Below are 20,738 nucleotides of genomic sequence, written 5' to 3' on the forward strand. Positions count from 1 at the left end.
GCCAAGCAGTGTCGGGCCCATGGGAGCTCTCGGTCCATGCTTGTTCGTTGTTGAGTGAATGAAGAAACAAATGAGATGGTCTCTCCGCCCTAATGTTTTCCTCAGGTGTCAATCCGTACCCTGGCATTCCGGTCGACGCTAACTTCTATAAACTCATTCAGAGTGGATTTAAAATGGAGCAGCCATTTTATGCTACAGAAGAAATGTAAGTTCACATCAGAGGGCAAGGTGGCCGAAACCGGGAATTTACAGTCTCTCTCGTTCCGAGTGCATGACCCAAAAAAAAAAAAAAAAAAAAAAAAAAAATGCAAAATGCACGTGATTCCTCTTTAAAAAAAAAAAAGGGGGAAGAAAAGGAAACTCTAATCCTTTTCTTGGGGGGGGGAGGGGGCGGGTGGGCGGGGCTTCCTGAACAAAACTGAACCTTCCTGCCCTAAGATCCTTATGAATTAGGGGCTTCAGTTCCTTTGCTCGAGGGATCCCTGGGGGTGATCCAACTCCCATCTCCCGACTTCTGGGCCACGTCGTAGTTTTTATTTATTTTTTTTTATTTATTTTTTATTTTTTTTAATTTTTTTTTAACGTTTATTTATTTATTTATTTATTTATTTATTTTGAGACAGAGAGAGAGACAGAGCATGAACGGGGGAGGAGCAGAGAGAGAGAGGGAGACACAGAATCAGAAGCAGGCTCCAGGCTCCGAGCCGTCAGCCCAGAGCCCGACGCGGGGCGCAAACTCACGGACCGCGGGATCGCGAGATCCTGACCTGAGCTGAAGTCAGACGCCTAACCGACTGAGCCACCCAGGCGCCCCTATTTTTTTAATTTTTTTTTTAATGTTTATTTATTTTTGAGACAGAGAATGAAGGGGGGGGGCAGAGAGAGAGGGAGACACAGAATCCGAAACAGGCTCCAGGCTCTGAGCTGTCGGCACAGAGCCCGACGCGGGGCTCGAACTCAAGGACCGTGAGATCATGACCTGAGCCGAAGTCGGACGCTTAACCGACCGAGCCACCCAGGCACCCCACGTCGTAGTTTTTAAAGCGCATTTCTGTCCGTCATCTAATTTGCCCTTTCCGGTGTGAGTTGAAAATCTAGTAGAGCCCGTGCCGCAAAACAACCAGGCCGCAGCTGAGCAGCTATACGGGGCCTCCGCTTCCCTTGGCTCAGCTTTCCTCTCCTTACTTCTCCTCCTCTTGCTTTACAGATACTTTATAATGCAATCGTGCTGGGCTTTTGACTCGAGGAAACGGCCGTCCTTCCCCAACCTGACCTCGTTTTTAGGATGTCAGCTGGCCGACGCAGAAGAAGCGGTAGGTAGCAGCACCCTGCTTGAAAAGGCGATGCTGGAGGGCCCCCCCCCCCCGGGGGGCTCAGCTGGTTGGGCGGCCAGCTCTTGGTTTCGGCTCGGGTGGTGACCTCCCGAGTTCGGGAGTTCGAGCCCCGCGTCGGGCTCTGTGCTGGCAGTGCGGAGCCTGCTTGGGATTCCCTCTCCCTCCCTCTCTCTCTGCCCCTCCCCGACTCGTGCTGTCTCTCTCTGAACAAGTAAACTTGAAAAGGCGTCCTTAGAAAGGAAAGCGATAACTCAGAACACACCCTGGCTTCCCGAGACCCAAAGATACCACGTTGTCTTTCTCACCGCGATTTGTCTCGTTTGCCCTTTAAAAGTTGTATGGGGTGAGATACATTTATTGGTAACTGGTTTTTTTTTTTTTTTTTTTTTTTTTTGCGGGGGGCGGGGGAAGCTCTCCTTAAAGGTTTCAGCCAATTGAGAAATTAAATGTCCAGTGCACAGGACTAGACAACCAAATAAAACTGAATCCCTGAGCCTCCCCTCCCCCCCCCCCGCCCCCCCGCCCACCGTTAGCATGGGGTAATCGCACGACTCAGTCATGTAATACAGTATCGTGGAGAGAACATTGCCCTGCAGTCCTGAGAGTCGAATCCCAGTCCTACCATGCGGTCTCCTCATTGCTGTGTGCATTACGGCAGATCGTTCCTCTGGGTCTTACTTTTCTCACCTGTAAAATGGGTTGTCACACCGGGTGATCCTTGAGCGTTGTGAACTTGGGATCCCTCTGCTAACTCTTCTCCCCCGTAATACAACCTGGCGTAGTGAACGGAACCATCCTCTAGAGGCCTTGGACACAGGATGGGACCTTGAACCTCCAGTACCCAGGTTCAAATCTTGGCTCCGTCATTTACATCTTACAGGCCTCGATTAAGTCAATCTTTTGTTGGCTCTCAGTTTCCGTGTCTGAAGTATGGGACTAACAGATCTTACTTTGGGGAGCTCTAAAGAGTAAATAAACTGATGTATGTGCAAAGACTTCCCACACAGCAGGCACTTGGTAGTTAATAAATGTTAGCTACACAGGCACCTGACTCTTTAAATGGATTGTCTGTGCTCTTTTTCTAAATTACTGAGTCCGTTTTCAATTCTGTGGCCTCTCCAGAGACCTGCGTATAGGTCGTGTGTGGCCTGTCCTCCTGTTAGGATGTTTGAAGAATCCCATTCGATCATTCGTCTGTTTGCTTGTTTGTTTTTGGGCTTTGTGGTTGTTGTTGTTTTGGTGAGAGAGTGAGCATGAGCAGGGGAGGGGCAGAGAGAGGGGGGAACAGAGGATCCGAAGCAGGATCCGCGCAGCCAGCAGCGAGCCCAGCGCGGGGCTCGAACTCACAAACCCTGAGATCGTGACCTGAGCCGAGGTCGGACGCTTAACCGACTGAGCCCCCCGGGCGCCCCTGAAAAAAAAAATCACATTTGGAAACGAAAATATGGTCAGGGAATTAGGTCCAGAAAGTCAGGGGAGATGGAAAGCCTCAGGGCTATCGAGTAGATAACCCGGAAATAGTTAATGACGCTGTAAGAGAAACTGAAAGAAGAATCGTGGAGAGAAAACAAGAAAGGAGCTGTTGAGGCAAAGAGAAAGCACCAAGTAATTTTCACTGGCTGGGGAGCTGGCTTTGGATCCACAGAGGTGTTCTTTGCGCTAGGATTTTGGGAACAATGAGTTGTACTTTGGCTGCTGGGGGATGGGGGGTTGGTGGAGTGTTCCAGGCTGGATGAGTGATAGAAGTAAAGGTTCACAGGTGAGAGAGGCGAATGGAAAACAAATGGTTGTGGCTAAAGGGCAAGCGGGGGAACACGGAGGAAAACAAGACTATTAAAGGTAGTGCGCCAGGGTGGAGGGTCCGCTGTGGCCGAACCGTCCCTTGGCTTTGTTCAGGACCGCCTTGGACTCGGTGTGCAGCTGTCCTCTGTCCCCATGCCCCCAGGACGTCCAAATCCCTCTCCCTCTGTTCAGGGGGCCTTCGACATATCAGGGATTGTTGAATGGCAAGGTCTCCACGGACGATGACTCAGCTGAGGGTATCCAAGCTCAGGGACACCCCTTCAACTTCTCCCCACCCTGTTCTCTTCCTCTCTGCCCCCTGACCCTCTGTGATGGAAAGTTCTTTTCCCTACCCGTCTCAGAGCCACTGATGGCAAGCTGTATCTCCTTTAGGTAAATGACAAAATAGTGTCCCTGCCAGGGAGACATTCATCCACCCAGCCACCGTGGGGAGCCTCTCACCCCCGGCTGGTGCCGTGGGCTCCAGTCTAGAAGCCCGGGGAGCAGAGCAGAGATTGGACTTCAGGCCCCCCTTGCCCGCTTGGCTGGGCACCTCTGAGCGAGGCATGATCTCCGCAGCCGTGCCCACTGCGAGCAGACCCTGGCTCCTCCTGTGTCGCCGTTCCCCGGTTTCTCTTCACACCTCCCGAGCACAGCCACGTGTCGTCTCTTGAGTGGGAAGACAGGCCTTGCCAGCGTGCCTGGGGTAACATCTCCTGCTCCGCGTGTGAATGCTTTTTGTAGAATCTCTGGTTTTGCCCCATCGTGGACTCGGGAAGCAAATGGCCCTCGGGGAACCAGTGAGAAGAGGAGGGAAGCACGCAGAGGAAACGCAGGTTGATGCTTTGAGGTGTAACTTACAGCAGGGAGATCGCCGGACAACGTGCTAAGGCAATGAGGATTTGTGGAACCGGGGAGGACTTGCAGAATGGAGAGACATGCTTCAAGATTTGTCTGGAAGCCCAGATCGCTACGTGTGTGACAGATGTTAACCGGGCTTATGGTAGTGACCCTCTCCCAATAGATACCCAGAGACGAATCGTGTCGTACGCCTGAAGCTAATCCAGTGTTACATGTCCCTTATACACCCTTTTTTTTTTTTTTTTTAAAAAGGAGCCAGATCAAGTTATTCCCTCTTCTCCAAAGACCCCCCTGTAACTTCTCCGGTCAGATTTCAGGGTCCTTCTTCTGAGTCCCCATAACACTATGTGACACTCTGAGACTCAGTGTTGTGTGATACTTTTGCTTTCCCATCACTAGACTTGGCTCACGAGGTCAAGGACATGCACTGTTCATCTTCACATCACCTGTGTGGTCCCACAGGCAGGAGACACTCACAGCATGAGGGTACGTTAGAGGCCCCGTCTGTTTTGTTCGCTGTGACATACCCAGTGCTTGGCGTATAGAAAGGGCTAAGCAACGATATCTGGAAGAAAGGAAGCGTAAAAGCAAGTTTGGGGAGGCAAAAGCGAAACAGCACAAGGAAGGACATCCGTTAAGAGGTGACTGTGGCAGCAGAGGTGAGCAGAGGAGGGAGTGAACTGGACTGCGGCAGGGGGAGGGGCTGCAGAGGAAAGGGACACACGGCTCCTGTTTCAAGAAAGGGGCCTGAACTCACATCACCTCTCCTTTCATATCAGTGCCCACAAATTATAGGATATATAATATAATATATAATATAGAAATATATTATAAATGTATTATATATAATGTATTGCAAATAAATATAATACAAATATAAAGGATTTCTATTTGTAATACAAATTTGTATTTGTAGTACAAATTTGTATATTGTAATACAAATACGAATATTTAATATAAATATTAAAATATAGATATATACACTACATATTTTTATTACTTTTTATTTTATTTATTAAAAAAATTTTAATGTTTATTTTTGAGAGAGAGAGAGGGACAGACAGAGCATGAACGGGGGAGGGCAGGAAGTGAGGGAGACTCAGAATCCCGAGCAGGCTCCAGGCTCCGAGCCGTCAGCCCAGGTCCCGATGCGGGGCTCGAACTCATGAACCAGGAGATCACAACATGAGCCGAAGTCGGACACTTAACCTGCTGAGCCACCCAGGAGCTCCTGTTATATGTTTTTAAAGAAGTGAGGCCATAATTGCCTTTGAAAGCCAGAAGGCGATCTCTGTGGACCGGGAACGGTGGAAAACGCCTGGCATGATGAAAGCAGTTAGGACTGAAGGGAGAAGACCCACGACAGAGGACTCTTTGAAAGGATAAGGACACGTGCTTCCCTAACGGGCAGGGAGAGGTCTGGTAGGATCTTGCAGTGTGGTTCCACAGTGGGGGCAGCCACACTGTTAAGTGCACGTAAGAAGAAAGCAAGTGTTGGGGCGCCTGGGTGGCGCAGTCGGTTAAGCGTCCGACTTCAGCCAGGTCACGATCTCGCGGTCCGTGAGTTCGAGCCCCGCGTCGGGCTCTGGGCTGATGGCTCGGAGCCTGGAGCCTGTTTCCGATTCTGTGTCTCCCTCTCTCTCTGCCCCTCCCCCGTTCATGCTCTGTCTCTCTCTGTCCCAAAAATAAATAAAAACGTTGAAAAAAAAAATTAAAAAAAAAAAAAAAAGAAGAAAGCAAGTGTTAAAAATGTGAGTATAACCACCGTTAAAAGAGAATATAATATATCTCAGGTGTAGTGTAGAAATAAAAATATAGTTTATAATCTCAGGTGTGGGGCGCCTGGGTGGCTCAGTAGGTTAATCGTCCGACTTTGGGCTCAGGTCATGATCTCACCGCTCGTGAGTAAGTTCAAGCCCCACATCAGGCTCTGTGCTGACAGCTCGGAGCCTGGAGCCTGCTTCGGATTCTGTGTCTCCCTCTTTCTCTCTGCCCCTCCCCTGCTTGCTCCCTGTCTCTCTCTCAATAAATAAATAAACAAACAAACAAACAAACAATTATAATCTCAGGTGTAGCGTAGGAATAAAAAAGGACCATAGAAAACTTGATCAACCCAACAAAGAAGGGGAGAGAGAAACAAAGAACATTCATGGAAATAGAAAAAAAAAAAAAAAACACAAAAAAGCAGGATTCGTAAGTCCACTTAGGAAAGAGAATTTCAAAATAAATGTGCCTGTCATCATACAGGCACATTAACTGACCTCAGTGCAGTGGAATGGGACATCGCCAAGAACAACCAAAAAGGCCCCAACATATGTCAGAGATGAAAATCCCTGCTTACAGAAGTCTTTGGTTCACAAGAAGGAGGAGGAAGGAAAAAGAAATAAAAATAGACCCCGCTTATTAAAACCTGTAGGAGCCAGCCACGTTTATAATTCTAAATTCATTTGTTAGAAAACAAAAAAGAATGAAAATGAATGACTTCAACTTTCAACTCAAGAAACTAAGAAAAAAAAAACAAACAGCAATGTATGAGGAGACAGAGAGGAAGAAGAGAAAGAACAAAGCAGCAGAACAGAACTAATAGAGGGGTGCCTGGGTGGCTCAGGCAGTTAAACATCTGTCTTCGGCTCAGGTCATGATCTCGCAGTTCATGGGTTCGAGCCCCGCATCGGGCTCTGTGCTGACAGGTCGGAGCCTAGAGCCTGCTTCGGATTCTGTGTCTCCCTCTCTCTCTGTGTCCCTCCCCTGCTCGCTCTCTGTCTCTCTTTCTCTCAAAAATAAACAAATATTAAAAACAAAAAAAGAACTAATATTGATACAGGCAGAATTCATTAAACTGAGAGTAGCCCCCAAAACAAAATAATAGTGATGGTCAGGAAAGCCAAAAGTTGTTTTTAAACTAATAATTTAATTGCTCCCATTTTTGATGTCATGCACACTTACTAACATGTTACCCATAATAATACATTTAATTCTCATTTCAGGCTCACGGAGTAAGTTCAACCATTACCTCTTTTGCAGATCAGTAAACAGAGATACAGAGAGGTTCAGTAATTTGCCCAAGGTCACACAGTAAGGGTCAGACTTAGGGGTTGAATACAACAGTCTGGAAGTGGTTGACACTGTATATTAATATTGTATATTAACACAGTGTACAAATATACCACTAAAGCACACTAACTATGAAGAGAGCAATTAAGAAAGAAGAGACAGCACAAATAAGATTCAGGATAAAAAGAACGTAATTATGGATAGGGACACCATTTTCTTTTCTTTTTTTTAAAAAAAATTTTTTATTTTAATGTTTATTCTCGAGACGGAGACAGACAGAGACAGAGTGTGAGTGGGGGAGGGTCAGAGAGAGAGGGAGACACAGAATCCGAAGCAGGCTCGGGGCTCCAAGCTCTCAGCCCAGAGCCCGATGCGGGGCTCGAACTCACAAACCGCGAGATCATGACCTGAGCCGAAGTCGGTCACTTAATGGGACACCATTTTCAAAAGTATAAGAAAACCTTACGCACCTCTTTCCACGGATGCACTTGGAAAGCTGGGGTTTCAAAATTTTTGTAAGGAGAATGTACTTACGGATTACTTGTGCCATTAAAAATTCATTTAAAAAATCGCTTACAGGGGTGAAGGAGGTACAGGCTTCCGGTTATAATGACTAAGTCACCAGGATGAAAGGTACAGCATAGGGAATAAGTCAGTGGTAGTGTAACAAAAAGTGTATGGTGACAGAAGGCAGCCACGCTCTGGTGAACACGGTAACATACAGACTCGTGGAATCACTCACTATGTTGTGCACCTGAAGCTGATGTAACATTGTGTGTCACTTATACGTCAGACCAATTACGTAAATAAAAATCCATGAAAGAAATGGAAAAGGAAGACATGAAAAGCAGTGATATACCCGAACGCGCCCCAGGGACGGACTGACTGGCTCTGGAAGCACAGCGAGCTCGAGGAGATGGTTTCGGAACCTTCTGGATCACGGGACTGGCAGTGCGCCAAGTGGAATTGCAAACACAGGAAGCAGGGAAGGTTTGGGGATGAAAGATCCTGAATGCAGGTTGGGTCTGAAGCGTCCCCGGTGTTTCTGTCACAGCCTCGCTCGGAGGGTTAGACATCCAACGCCCGAGATGTACGTTTGGTTCAACAGGTCATGACCGACTGCTGCTTTCCGAAAAACACATATCATCCCTGTTCATCCTTCCGGGTACAGGCAGAGTGTTATTGTGCAGACCAGGGTCAAAAGGATATTTCTCTCGATCTGCTTTCCAGAAAGAAAAAAATTAAAGAGTAGGAGGCGGTCCGCTCAGTTACCAAACTGTGAAAAACAGACAACCCTTGTCTTGTCCTAAGGCTCTGGAGAAAATAGTGTTCCCAAACACAGCTGACGGTGCAGCCTGAGTGTTTCAGCACTCAAATATGCGTCCCCTTGGATCCAGAGATGCCACTTCCCCGTTCATCCCAGAGACAGACGAGGCCAGTGTAACCTCTGCAGTTTTATGTTACATAACCAATCCACTGAAAGGTTAGTTAGGGGCGGCCGGGTGGCTCAGTCTGCCGAGCGTCCAACTTTTGGTGCTGGCTCAGGTCATGATCTCGCAGTCGTGGGATTGAACCCCATGTCCGGCTCCTCGCCGAGCATGGAGACTGCTTGGGCTTCTCTCCCTCCCTCTGTCTCTCTGTCTCTCTCTCTCTCTCTCTCTCTGCCCCTCCCCCCCTCGCATTCCATCTCTCAAAAATAAATAAATGATTGGTTGATTTTAAAAAAGTTTAGTGATGGTACATCAGTACTATGGAATGCTAGGCTGCTGTTAAAAAGATAAATGTGCTCCCATTCTGTCAACAGAGAAAATATATAACGCACGTAACATCCGGACAACATATTAGCAACTCAGAATAAGGCTCGAAACCAGAATCTACACTCTCAGCCTACGGATACACAATTGTGTATGCACAGCAGACTATAACGGTGGCCACCTCTGATGAGTTTAGCTTGTTTTCTATACATCTTCCTACATGGCTTACGTTATCTCTATGAATGTGCATTAACTTTGTCATCAGACAAAAAGTAGAACTGCTTTCATTTTGGAAAAGCACTCTGACGTCACCCAAGTGAAACTCAAGCATCAGTCCCCCGTATTAATTGCATAATGAACAGGTCTCTCTTAGTGGCCTTTCTCTTTTATGGTTTTACCGCGCAGCTTTAGGATTTCTAGATCGAGATTTTGTAGCCAAGAATAGAAATAATAATGGAATAAAATGCTCGACTTGATTTCTCCATGAATAAAAGGACCAAATCTGCTTTGTCAATTAATATCCTCTTAAGATTATCCTCTAAGGCTTATGTATAGTAATAGCAAGTAATTTGCAGTAAAGCCCCGTGACATGTACGTCATCATCAGATGGTAACCAGTGTTGTGTCTTTTTTCCCACATTCAGATGTATCAGAACACGGATGGCCATGTTTCCGACCGTCCTTCCGTCTACCAAAACAGGCAACCTTACAGCAGAGAGGTAGAATCGGGTTTACTCACTCCACAGGCTCCTGTCGAAGATTCCTAGAGAAACGACTTAGTCTTAAAGACTTCCTCCCTTCAACCCCCAGCTTAAACAGGCTATAGATTACCAAAACAGGATTAATCTCATCACTAAAAGAAAGTATATTCTCAACTGCTGCTTTGCTGGACTTTTCTCTAGAAGCTCTCTGTATTTACTCTTGTTTTCAAAGGAACTTTTGTAAAAATCACATCATCCTTTGCACAAGGCAGGAAGAGCTGATAATTAACTTTATTGGAGCATCTACCCACATCCAAAGGCCTTCTCAGTCTGGCTTCAGTGAAAATTGTGTACCTGAACTATAGTATATTCTTGTAAATACATAAAACAAAAGCATTTTGCTAAGGAGAAGCTGATATGATTTTTTTAAATCTATGTTTTAAAACAATATGTAACTTTTCCAGCTATTTAGTGATATATTTTATGAATGAAAATAAAATTTCTTCTATAGAGTTGTTTGTCATTGAATTGTTTGCATGGTCTATTTAGGGCAAGACTTAACTGGAGGGGAGGAACCTAATGAAATTGTGTGCAATGTTCTGTATTTTTTTTTTCCTACTGAGAAGGTCCGTCCTCTTGTTGGATCCTTAAAAGGATCTGTGACTCCTGCCCCCAGACCAGGAACCAAACAGCTGGCGAAGCCTTGCTTTTCTGCAGCACTCCATTGATTCAGCCTCCCTCGTCCTTTGAAGCTTAGCTCCCTCCCTCCCACAGCTTATAAACTTGGACTTGCCCCTGTCCTTACATTCCAGTGTGGTTCTTGATGAAGGTCTGCCTTCTCTCGTCCTCCCTTCCAGTGCCTCGGTTAAGATAAGAGCCCTGAAGCCAGTCCCGCTAGGCAGGACTTCTCTGTCCACCACTCTTCGCCACGCAACGTTGGGCAAGTAACTGAACTTCGTGAGGCCCCAGTTTCCCGTTCTGGAAGAAGAGATAATGATGGATGGAATCTCTCTCACAGGGTTGCTGTAAGAATTAGATGGATGACATACATAATATATGCATGTCATAAATATACACATACACAGATGGTCCCCAACTTATAGTGGTTCAACTTACTATTTTTCAACTTTACGACGGCGCAAAAGGGATACACGTTCAGTAGAGACGGTCCTTTGAATTTTGAATTTCGATCTTTTCCTGGGTTAGCGATATTACCCTCTTTCATGATGCTGGACAGTAGAAGCTCCCAGTCTGCCGTGGGATCACAGGGTAAACAAGCAACACCCTGGCCGGCATTCTGGTGTTTACTCTGGGTACGGTATTCAGTCTGTGACATGAGAGATTCAACACTTTATTATAAAATAGGCTGGGTGTAGATGATTTTGCCCAACTGGAGGCTGACATCAGTATTCTGAGCACATTTGAGGTGGGCCAGGCTAAGCTGTGATGTTCGGTAGGTTGGGTCTATTAAATACATTTCAACTTATGATATTTTCAACTTATTGTGGGTTTACTGGACCATGGCCCCTCCTGGGATGTTTATTCCTCTTTAAGCCCTTGCTTTGTTGCTAGACTTGAGCTCTGTCTTATACTTTAGGTCTTTTTCAGCTCCACCAGCCATCATGAGTGATGGCTTCCTCTGCTGAAATCTACAAGCTTCTTGTCCATGTCATCCAACTGGCCCTTAACGTGAACATCCTTTCTTTTCACTTGGATTTCTTTCAAGCAACAAAAATGTATTATCTTTCAGTTCTATAGGTAAGCAGTTCGACAAATGTCCTTCTGGGCTAAAATCAAGGTGTCCTCAGGGTTATGTTCCTTTCTGGAGGCTCTAGTGGAGAATCTGTGTCCTCACCAGTTCCAGCTTCTACGGGCTGCTAGAATTCCTTGGCTGGTGGCCCCCTGCCCTCATCTTTTTTTTTTTTTTTTAATTTTTTTTTCTCAACGTTTTTATTTTTATTTTTGGGACAGAGAGAGACAGAGCATGAACGGGGGAGGGGCAGAGAGAGAGGGAAACACAGAATCGGAAACAGGCTCCAGGCTCCGAGCTGTCAGCACAGAGCCCGACGCGGGGCTCGAACTCACGGACCGCGAGATCGTGACCTGGCTGAAGTCGGACGCTCAACCGACTGCGCCACCCAGGCGCCCCTGCCCTCATCTTCATAGCCAACAATACTGCATCTTTCCATCTGTTCTTCTGTAACCTTGTCTCCCTCTGCCCATGAGCTCAGCAGAGACCAGTTCTCTCATTGCAAGGATCATGTCTCTTCACTTGGATTTTTAGAAGTGTGAAAGTAGATATGATTTATTCTAAGTTGTATGCTTAATTCCCATTTGTGTATACAGTCAGGACACAAGAAATATCTGTATTTGATTTTTTTTTTTTTTACCTACTCAAGTTAAAGCATCAAATATGCTTCGTGTTAAGAATTCAGATAATTTTGTCTTTTTACTTATAGTAGTAAGTGAAACTTTCCCTTTATGTGCCCAACCCAAACCCTAAAATGTTCCTTCCGGGGAAATGCTGTTAAAGTTTCAGATATATTTCTCCCACCTTCTTGTTTAAATATATGTGCATTACTTACACATACTTACACAAATACACTCAACCCACAGAATTCTTTGTTTTTTTACATAAAACGGAACCACACCAGCCATATTGTCAAATGTATTTTGGTTCTTAACTACGTGTCAATATTTTCCCAACTATACATGTTTGTGAAGCACCTGTGATGAGGTAAGTGTTAAGAAACATATGTATCATCTCATTAAATCTTCATAACTGCCTTATGAAGTAGGTACTAAAATGATACCATTTTTCTTCTGGAGAATTGGAAAGTTAGTTTAGTAATCTGTGATCTCCAAGCCCTTGTTAACACTTATCTTGTGGTCACTCTTGGGTTTTATTATTATTTTATTTATCGTATTTATTTATTTTTAATTGTGGTAAAAACAACACATAACACAAAACATAAAAAAAATTTTTAATGTTTATTTTTGAGAGAGAGAGAGAGAGAGTGCACATACGTACAAGTGGGGGAGGGGCAGAGAAAGAGAGAGAGAGAGAGAGAGAGAGACAGAATCCGAAACAGGCTCCAGGCTCTGAGCTGTCAGCATAGAGCCCGACGCGGGGCTTGAACCCACGAACACACAAGATCGTGACCAGAGCTGAAGCTGAAGGATTAACTGACTGAGCCACCCGGGTGCCCCTCATCTTAACCATTTTTTAGTGTAAAGTTCAGTATTGTTAAGTATATTCACATTGTTGTGAAACCAACCTCCATAATTTTTTATCTTGTAAATCTGAAACTTTGTCCCCATTAAACAATAATAATTCCCCCTTTCCCTTTCTCCGAACCCCGGCAACCATCATTCTACTTTGTTCCTATGAATTTTACTACCTCATATAAGTGGAATTATACAATATGTGTCGTTTTGTGACTGACTTATCTCACTTGGCACAATGTCCGCAAGGTTCATCCGTGTTGTGACACGTGACAGTACGTATTTCCGTTCTTTTTAATGCTGAATAACATTTCACAGTACGTGTATACATTTAGTGATTCACTTATCCATTGATGGACATTTAGTTTGCTCCCGCTCTTGCGTTTTGCGAATAATGGTGCTATGAACACGGGTGTGCAAATACCTCTTTGAGAACCTGCTTCCGATTCTTTGGCATATTTTTGTTTTCTTTTGTAAAGAAGTGGGATTGCCGGATCAAATGGTAATCCTATTTTTAACTTTTTGTTGTGTGTATTATTTTTAAAGATGCCGTTATAGTGATCGTGTGTTTCTTTGGCCATCCGGTATCTATTCCCATTTCTTTCAGTAGCAGCACTGTGATTTGATACATTACTTGTCCCTATGGTGTGGAGGCAGTGGGGTGGGACTTCAGTGGGGGCAGGGGGTGGTGCCTTCTAGCCAAGGAGGGTCCTTGACTCAAGCCTGGCTGATAAACTTCCTCTTTCGTTCTGGAAGTTGGTGCCCGGCCTGGATTCAGGCAAGGATGAAAAAGGGAGTTGGGGGGTCGGGGGGCGCCTGGGTGGCCCAATTGGTTAAGCGTCCGACTTCGGCTCAGGTGATGATGATCTCACGGTTCGTGGGTTCGAGCCCCGCGTCGGGCTCTGTGCTGACAGCTCGGGGCCTGGAGCCTGCTTCGGATGCTGTGTCTCCCTCTCTCTCTGCCCCTCCCCCGCTCATGCTCTTTCTCTGTCTCTGAAAAATGAATAAATGTTAAAAAAAAAAAAAAACAGTATTTGTTGAAATAAAAAAGAAAAAGAGACGGGGAGTTGGAACTTACGATTCTCATCAACAGCCGTCTCCGACCGAGAGTGACAAGCAGTCCCCACTTCCTAGATCCCTGGAGCTGCTCTGGCCCCTCTTCTTGCCCAAGCCTTGCTCTCTGGCCTTCCTGAGCCTGGGAGCCACTGTCTCTTTTCCAGAAATCCCCTTCGGATGCTGTGAACCCAAGTCGGCCTCCAAGACCCTTGGCACATACACCTGCGGCCAAACCGATTTCAGTCAGACCCCCATCCATTCTGAACGTGACTTCGCTGTGGATGGGAACCAACAAGCACGTTTGTATGTGGGATCACCCACGCGGCACCCCCCTTGCTGCTGTAGTACCCAAGGCACCAAAGAATTTGATTTCCTTGCAAATGAATATTCTCCTGCTCATGAGCTTTCTAGAAATGGCTCCATGCCCTACATAGACTTCCAGTTCCGGCTTTCTTGAAAAAGAAAAAAAACCCAGTTCATACGTCTCAGATTCACTCATGCTGTTACATGGATCTTAAGGGCTTGTATTTCACTGATGTGCGACGTGAATATACAATTACCACCATTTATTCATTTTCACACTGATGATATTTGGGGCTTCGGGGCTGGGTGGGGTAATGGGTTCATGGGCGTTCATTAATATTATTTTTCTTTATAACATAACTTTTGTATGTATCAAATATAGTACTTAAAAGGCAACATTCTCCAGGCGACTGATGGCTCGGTCGGTTAGGCGTCCGACTTTGGCTCAGGTCATGATCTGGCGGTTTGTGGGTTCGAGCCCCGCGTCGGGCTCTGTGCTGACAGCTCAGAGCCTGGAGCCTGCTTGGGATTCTGTGTGTCCCTCTCTCTCTGCCCCTCCCGCACTCACGCTCTGTCTCTCTGTCTCTCTCTCTCTCTGAAAACTGAATAAGTATTAAAAATAAAAATAAAAAATAAAAGGCAACATTCTCTGAGGAAGGAAGGTATTTAAAACCCTTGTTGGAGGAAACAAAATCAGACTCTATCAAATCCAGTTCTTATCACAGATCTGGTTTGAGTTCGGTCGTTTGTCTCTGACATAACTACACGTTTTTTAAAGAGATTTTATTTTTAAGTAATCTCTACACCCAACGTGGGGCTCAAATTCACAACCCTGAGATCCAGAGTTGCATGCTCTACCGACTGGGCCGGTCAGGCGCCCCAAACTACACATTGTTAACACGGCTAAGAACACAACTCAAAAGCACGGATCTTAGAGACGGGTTCTGCTCCTGCGTGCACAGCCCTTTCCATCCGACCAGTAGGTGGCGCCCCAGGACTACTGTTTTTTTCCCTTAATCTCAATCACAGGGCTTGACTTCACTCCTACACTCTACCCTGCCTTTGGAAAGGCACATTGTAACCAACAGGATAAAGAAAAGGCCGATCTGTTGGTGAGAGGGAAGAACAACCCTCTACGCAGATCACTTAAGGTCATTTATTCAATATTCAGTTATTTCAGAGTTGACTCTGCTAACGATTGTGCGCTTTATGTGCATTATTTATCACATTCCGGACATTAACAGAGTAGTCTATGTCAGCTTCTTTATGGGACGTTTTTTTCGAACACCAATATCTTTTAACGTTTATTTAGTTTCGAGATGGGGGTGGGGGGAGGTGCAGAGAGAGGGGGGTGGGACAAAGGATCTGAAGCGAGCTCTGTGCTGACAGCAGCAAGCCCGATGCGGGGCTTGAACTTACGAACCGTGACACCATGACCTGAACCTAATGCTCAACCGACTGAGCCACCCAGATGCCCCAGACCTTTCATTTATAATTAATTTTTTTTTTTTTTTTTTTTTTTTTTTGAGAGAGAGAGAGCGTTTGCACACGAGGGAGGGAGAGAAATCCCAAGCAGCCTCCACGCACAGCACGGAGCCAGATGTGGGACTCAGTCTCAGTCTCAGGATTTGAGCAGAAATCAAGAGTTCCGCGCTTAACCGACTGAGCCACCCAGGTGCCCCTATAGGACCTGGTTTTTAACATTCACTTCTACGCAGCACGTTGATCTGCCCAGGGGATTGACTTCTGAACTGACTCTTCTCGGAGCATCTTCTGTGCTGAGTGCTGCCTGAGCCTGGATTGGCCTCCTACTGAAAACAAAGAGTCGGTTTCCCAGAGATCTTTCGGAGTAAAAAATACAGCCAGGGAAGATGTCCTGGGTGACCTCCTATTGAAGTTCCAGCCCTTCGATTAGCCGCCTTGTGTCCCTCCTTCACCCACCACTTGTGTTTCTTCCTGATCTTCCTTCTCTCTCCTGAGGTCTTCTTGAAGGACTTTCTCAGGAACACGCTTATCCGTACTCCTCGGCCATTCCCCGATCATTTTGTCAAAAATAAATGACATGTCAGCTTTCACATTTGTTTCTGTCTATGCCATTACCATCAGCAACAGAAAAAAAGAAAATGGTGGCGGGGGGGGGGGCAGTTATGACCTAAAAACACTCTATCTTTTCAGCTCGTAGGAGTCCAATGTGTATTACATTCCACATTATCTTACCGAGGCAGGAAAGGCATGGATGAATTTTTTTTTTTGGTAGCAAAACACATATAACATACATGCATGTGCATGTACAACCTACCCCCTGCAACCATTCCTCAGTGTGGAGTTCAATGGCATTCAGCACATTGACGCTGTTGTGCAAATCACCACCACCGTCTCCAGATGGAACGTTTTCATCTCCGCAAACGGAAACCGTCCCCATTAAACATTAACTCCCTACCCCCTCTACCTCCAGCCCCCGGCGACCACCTTCCTACATTCTGCTTCTGTGATCTTGACTCCTCTAGGCACCTCATATGAGCGGAATCACCCAGGATGGGTCGTTTTGTAACGGGTTTATCGCACCTAGCCTATAACGTCCTCAAGATTCGCTGCGATGAACTCTTTATATTACCATTTGTCGATGATACACTCCGTCCCGCAGCTGTGCTAAAGGCGTCACATGGATCGTCCCATTTAGTAAAACGTGGGGTTGGAGTTGCTGCGTGGCAGCTGAACAGCTGGTGACACCAAGGCGCTTGAAGAAGGTTAAGTCGCTGGGGCGCCCGGTGGAGGGGCTCAGTCGGTCAAGCATCTGACTTCAGCTCAGGTCACGACCTCACGGTTCGTGGGTTCCAGCCCCGCGTCAGGGTCTCGGCTGTCAGCGCAGAGCCCGATCAGATCCTCTGTCTCCCTCGCTCTCTGCCCCTCCCCGCCCCCCAAATGCAAATAAACATTTAAAAATTTTTTAAAAAAAGAAGAAAGCAGGTTAAGTCACTTCCTTAGACACAAAGCAGGTACTAAGTACTCACCCATCTCACAGCCACACCGGGGTCTGGGCTCCTGCCAGGGCCTGTTGCTTTGGCTCAGTCCTCAGCTTATGAAAGCCGTCTGGGAACAGCAAGGTGAGATGAGTTCTGACTCCCAGTGTGCCTCAAATTAAAAATGTCTGTGATCCGACTTCAGCCAGGTCACGACCTCGCGGTCCGTGAGTTCGAGCCCCGCGTCGGGCTCTGGGCTGACGGCTCAGAGCCTGGAGCCTGTTTCTGATTCTGTGTCTCCCTCTCTCTCTGCCCCTCACCCGTTCATGCTCTGTCTCTCTCTGTCCCAAAAATAAATAAACGTTGAAAAAAAAAAATGTCTGTGAAAGAAAAGCCATCTGTCTTTCTGGTATCTTCTTGACAAAACACTTCGCGTCAGCTCCACTCACGAGAAGTTAAGGGCTGCTGGTGGGAGGGAGCTGACGTGTGAACGTTTCAGCTACGAAAATGAAACAAAACTGTATGCCCGTTTAAGAACTTTTTCCGTGTTCTGGTAAAAGTCTCTTAAGAGAGAAATTATACTAAAGTCAAATATGATACATTCAGCAACCGGAAGGCAAGAATGCCATCTGGTGCTGTTAACTTATGAGGCTATATCTTTATATAATTTAACTCTTTATGTTTTATCTATTTAATTTTTAAAGGTTATTTATTTATTTTGAGAGAGAGAGAGCGCGCTCCAGCAGAAGGGCAGAGAGAGAGGGAGAGAGAACATCCTGAGCAGGCTCTGTGTCATCAGCCCAGAGGCCAACCCAAGGGCTTGGGCTCACATATCCTGAGATCATGCCCTGAGCCGAAACCAAGAGCTGGACGATTAACTGACTGAGCCACCCAGGCACACCTCTATAACTTTTTTTTTTTTTTTTTAATTTTTCAACATTTATTTATTTTTGGGACAGAGAGAGACAGAGCATGAACGGGGGAGGGGCAGAGAGAGAGAGGGAGACACAGAATCGGAAACAGACTCCAGGCTCTGAGCCATCAGCCCAGAGCCCGACGCGGGGCTCGAACTCGCGGACCGCGAGATCGTGACCTGGCTGAAGTCGGACGCTTAACCGACTGCGCCACCCAGGCGCCCCACCTCTATAACTTTTTTAAAAAAGCTTTATCGAGGAGGTTCTGGATAACTCAGTTGGTTGAGCGTCGACTCTCGATTTTGGCTCATGATCCCAGGGTTGGGGGTTCCAGCTCCGTGTTGGGCTCCATGCTGAGTGTGAAGCCTGTTTAGCACTCTCTCTCTCTCTCTCTCTGCCCCTCTCCCTCACTTGTGCTCTCTCTCAAAAAAAAAAAAAAAACTTTACTGATACATAATTCGTATACCACACAATTCTCTTATTTATATTGAACTACTCAATAACTCAGCTTTTTCCCCGGATGAAAGTTGCCTTACTTGCTCACCGCCTTCCATGTTTCTGGTTGGTTTGATTGGTTGAGAGTCACCAGAAGTGGAGCCCAAGGTGCTGAGTTAAGCCCAGTGGCACGAGCTGCTGGTTCCACGCTGGTAATTTGTATTTTGTTGTTGTCATCAACATTGTTTCCGTGTCCGTGACTGTTTAATTCCTGAACTTTTTGCGTCTTGAAGGTTCCTACGTCGGTAGGTTATTGGGAGTTCCATTATTATACGATAGATACAGCAAAATAAAAGCTTCAGTTTCCAGCCCCGTGCCAGAATGGTGGTAATATCAATAGGTCTTTCCCACCATGCCTCTCGGCAGCACTGTGCTGTGAGCGGAAGGGTTTCCATTTGCAAATTCAGATGTGGTTCTTTGAGCAGCCGAGAACCCCCAGGCTCTAAGCCCCAGACAGGGGCTCCTTTGGGGGCGGGGAGACCCTTGATGTGCAGAGGTAAGAGCAGGAAATGATAAGGGGTCATATAAAAGGGGGGGGGTGACAAGGAGCGATGGAACCAGAATGCCCTTCTTTCTCTACTTCTGCTCTACCTGCTTTTCCCAGCGTCTGGGAATGAGGGTGGTAATGAGGCGAAGGAGCCTGGACAGACCAGGGTCGGGATCCAGCCAGACTCCTCCTCCCTTTCCCCACACTCTGATTTGACCACTGCAGGTGCTTCACAGGTCACACTACAATGAATGAGGCTGGTGGGGGGGTGGGTGGTGGAGGGAGAAGAAATGGGCTATTGGCCTGTTGACTGGGCCCACCGCAAAGCCTGCATGGACAAGCAAAAGACTCTAACGGCGGGAAGGAAAGAGAAGAAAACTCTGTGGTTGGTCCAGTGGAGAGATTCGACACAGAAAATAGTAGCCAACAGCTACGTAGTGCTACCACCAGGTGGACACGTCATTGTCCCCATTTTACAGACAAGCTGAAAAACAGAAGGTTCGGTAACTTGACAAACGTCTGATTGTAATGGCGGAACCAGGATCAAAACCCTCCTGGGTCCGTGTTCTCCATGCTGCGTTCTACTGCCTGAAACTCATACACCACAGGATTCAATGTGCTTTTACATACACACAAGTATGTTATACGTAAGTGTTAATCTCGTATCTCCTCTTTCACATTTGAAGACAAGCCAGCAATGGTGGTACTTCGGGTGCTGGATTTACTTCCTTGAAAAGCAAATTTTTGAGGCGCCTGGGTGGCTCAGTTGCTTGAGCATCCAACTCTTTTTTTTTTTTTTTTTAATGTTTTATTTTATTTTTGAAAGAGAGAGAGAGAGACAGAGCGGGAGCAGGGGAGGGGCAGAGGGAGAGGGAGACACAGAATCCCAAGCGGGCTCCAGGCTCCGAGCCGGCAGCACAGAGCCCAAGGCGGGGCTGGAACTCAGGAACCGTAAGATCGTGACCTGAACCGAAGTTGGACGCCTAACCGACTGAGCCACCCAGGAGCCCCTCCCCTCTTTTCTTTGACTTTATCTTCCACGGTAGTTTTCATTTTGAGTACCCATGAAGGATATCCGGGTGAGAAATTCGATCCATGTGGTCATCGGGTCAACGAATTCACCCCATGGTGTTTATTATGCGCCTACCGTGGGCACAGTTCTAGGCACCCGGGACACAGAAGCACGCAAGACACGCGGTCTCCAGGCTCATGGCATTGGTCAGAGCTGAGAGGTGATATGCAAATAAGTAAATATAAGAAGCAAAGTGATTTCAGATAAGCATATATTCTCAGGAAGAAGACAGCACATAATGGTGTTTGAGGGACAGTTGAGAATGGGGCAGAGTTCTTGCTTTGAGACCACATCCCGTTTCAAGAGCATTTATAAAGCACCTGATGTCTTAGGTATCCGAAATACAGGGAAAGCGCGTAAAACGCACTACCTGACCCCGCAGCGGCAACAGAGGGGAAATCAAATTCCAAGCGGGTTGACTTGCCACCAGTCTCTGAGTTACCAGAGGGAGCTTCCCGGGATGACGTTGGCGTTAAAATGTTCATGACACCGAGAGTCTCTCTGGCTTGAAGGCCCACAGTGAAATCGGGTCCCTCCTGGCTTTGTGGGAGCAGAGTGGCTGGAAACATTCCTCCTGTAGAGCCCTCCGCTCCCTGGACTGGAGCCTGAAGCCTGTGTTTGTCCATCACCCGAGTACTCTGGACCCACTGCTCCCAGAAGCATTCAAAACATGCCAAGCGGGTGTTGCATAAAAACACACACACACACACAACCAGGAAAAAAGCTTGTGTGTTCGGCAAA

General features: G+C 46.6%; 1 protein-coding gene across 2 annotated transcripts in view; it reads left to right on the forward strand.

Moving 5' to 3' along the window:
* Positions 1 to 9,997, forward strand: part of FLT3 (fms related receptor tyrosine kinase 3) — a 78,730-nt gene extending 68,733 nt beyond the window's left edge. For both annotated transcript variants that reach the window (XM_086714547.1, XM_086714542.1), the window contains exons 22-24: positions 106 to 205; positions 1,208 to 1,313; positions 9,429 to 9,997. In XM_086714547.1, the coding sequence (XP_086570673.1) occupies positions 106 to 205; positions 1,208 to 1,313; positions 9,429 to 9,551 (329 nt within the window). In that variant the 3' untranslated portion in view covers positions 9,552 to 9,997. The remainder of the gene's footprint in view (positions 1 to 105; positions 206 to 1,207; positions 1,314 to 9,428) is intronic.
* The last annotated feature ends 10,741 nt before the right edge of the window (positions 9,998 to 20,738 follow it).

The sequence above is a fragment of the Puma concolor genome, chromosome A1 (assembly GCF_028749965.1).
Source record: "Puma concolor isolate L17-30 chromosome A1, mPumCon1.1.hap2, whole genome shotgun sequence".
In the NCBI taxonomy this organism is placed as follows: Eukaryota; Metazoa; Chordata; class Mammalia; order Carnivora; family Felidae; genus Puma; species Puma concolor.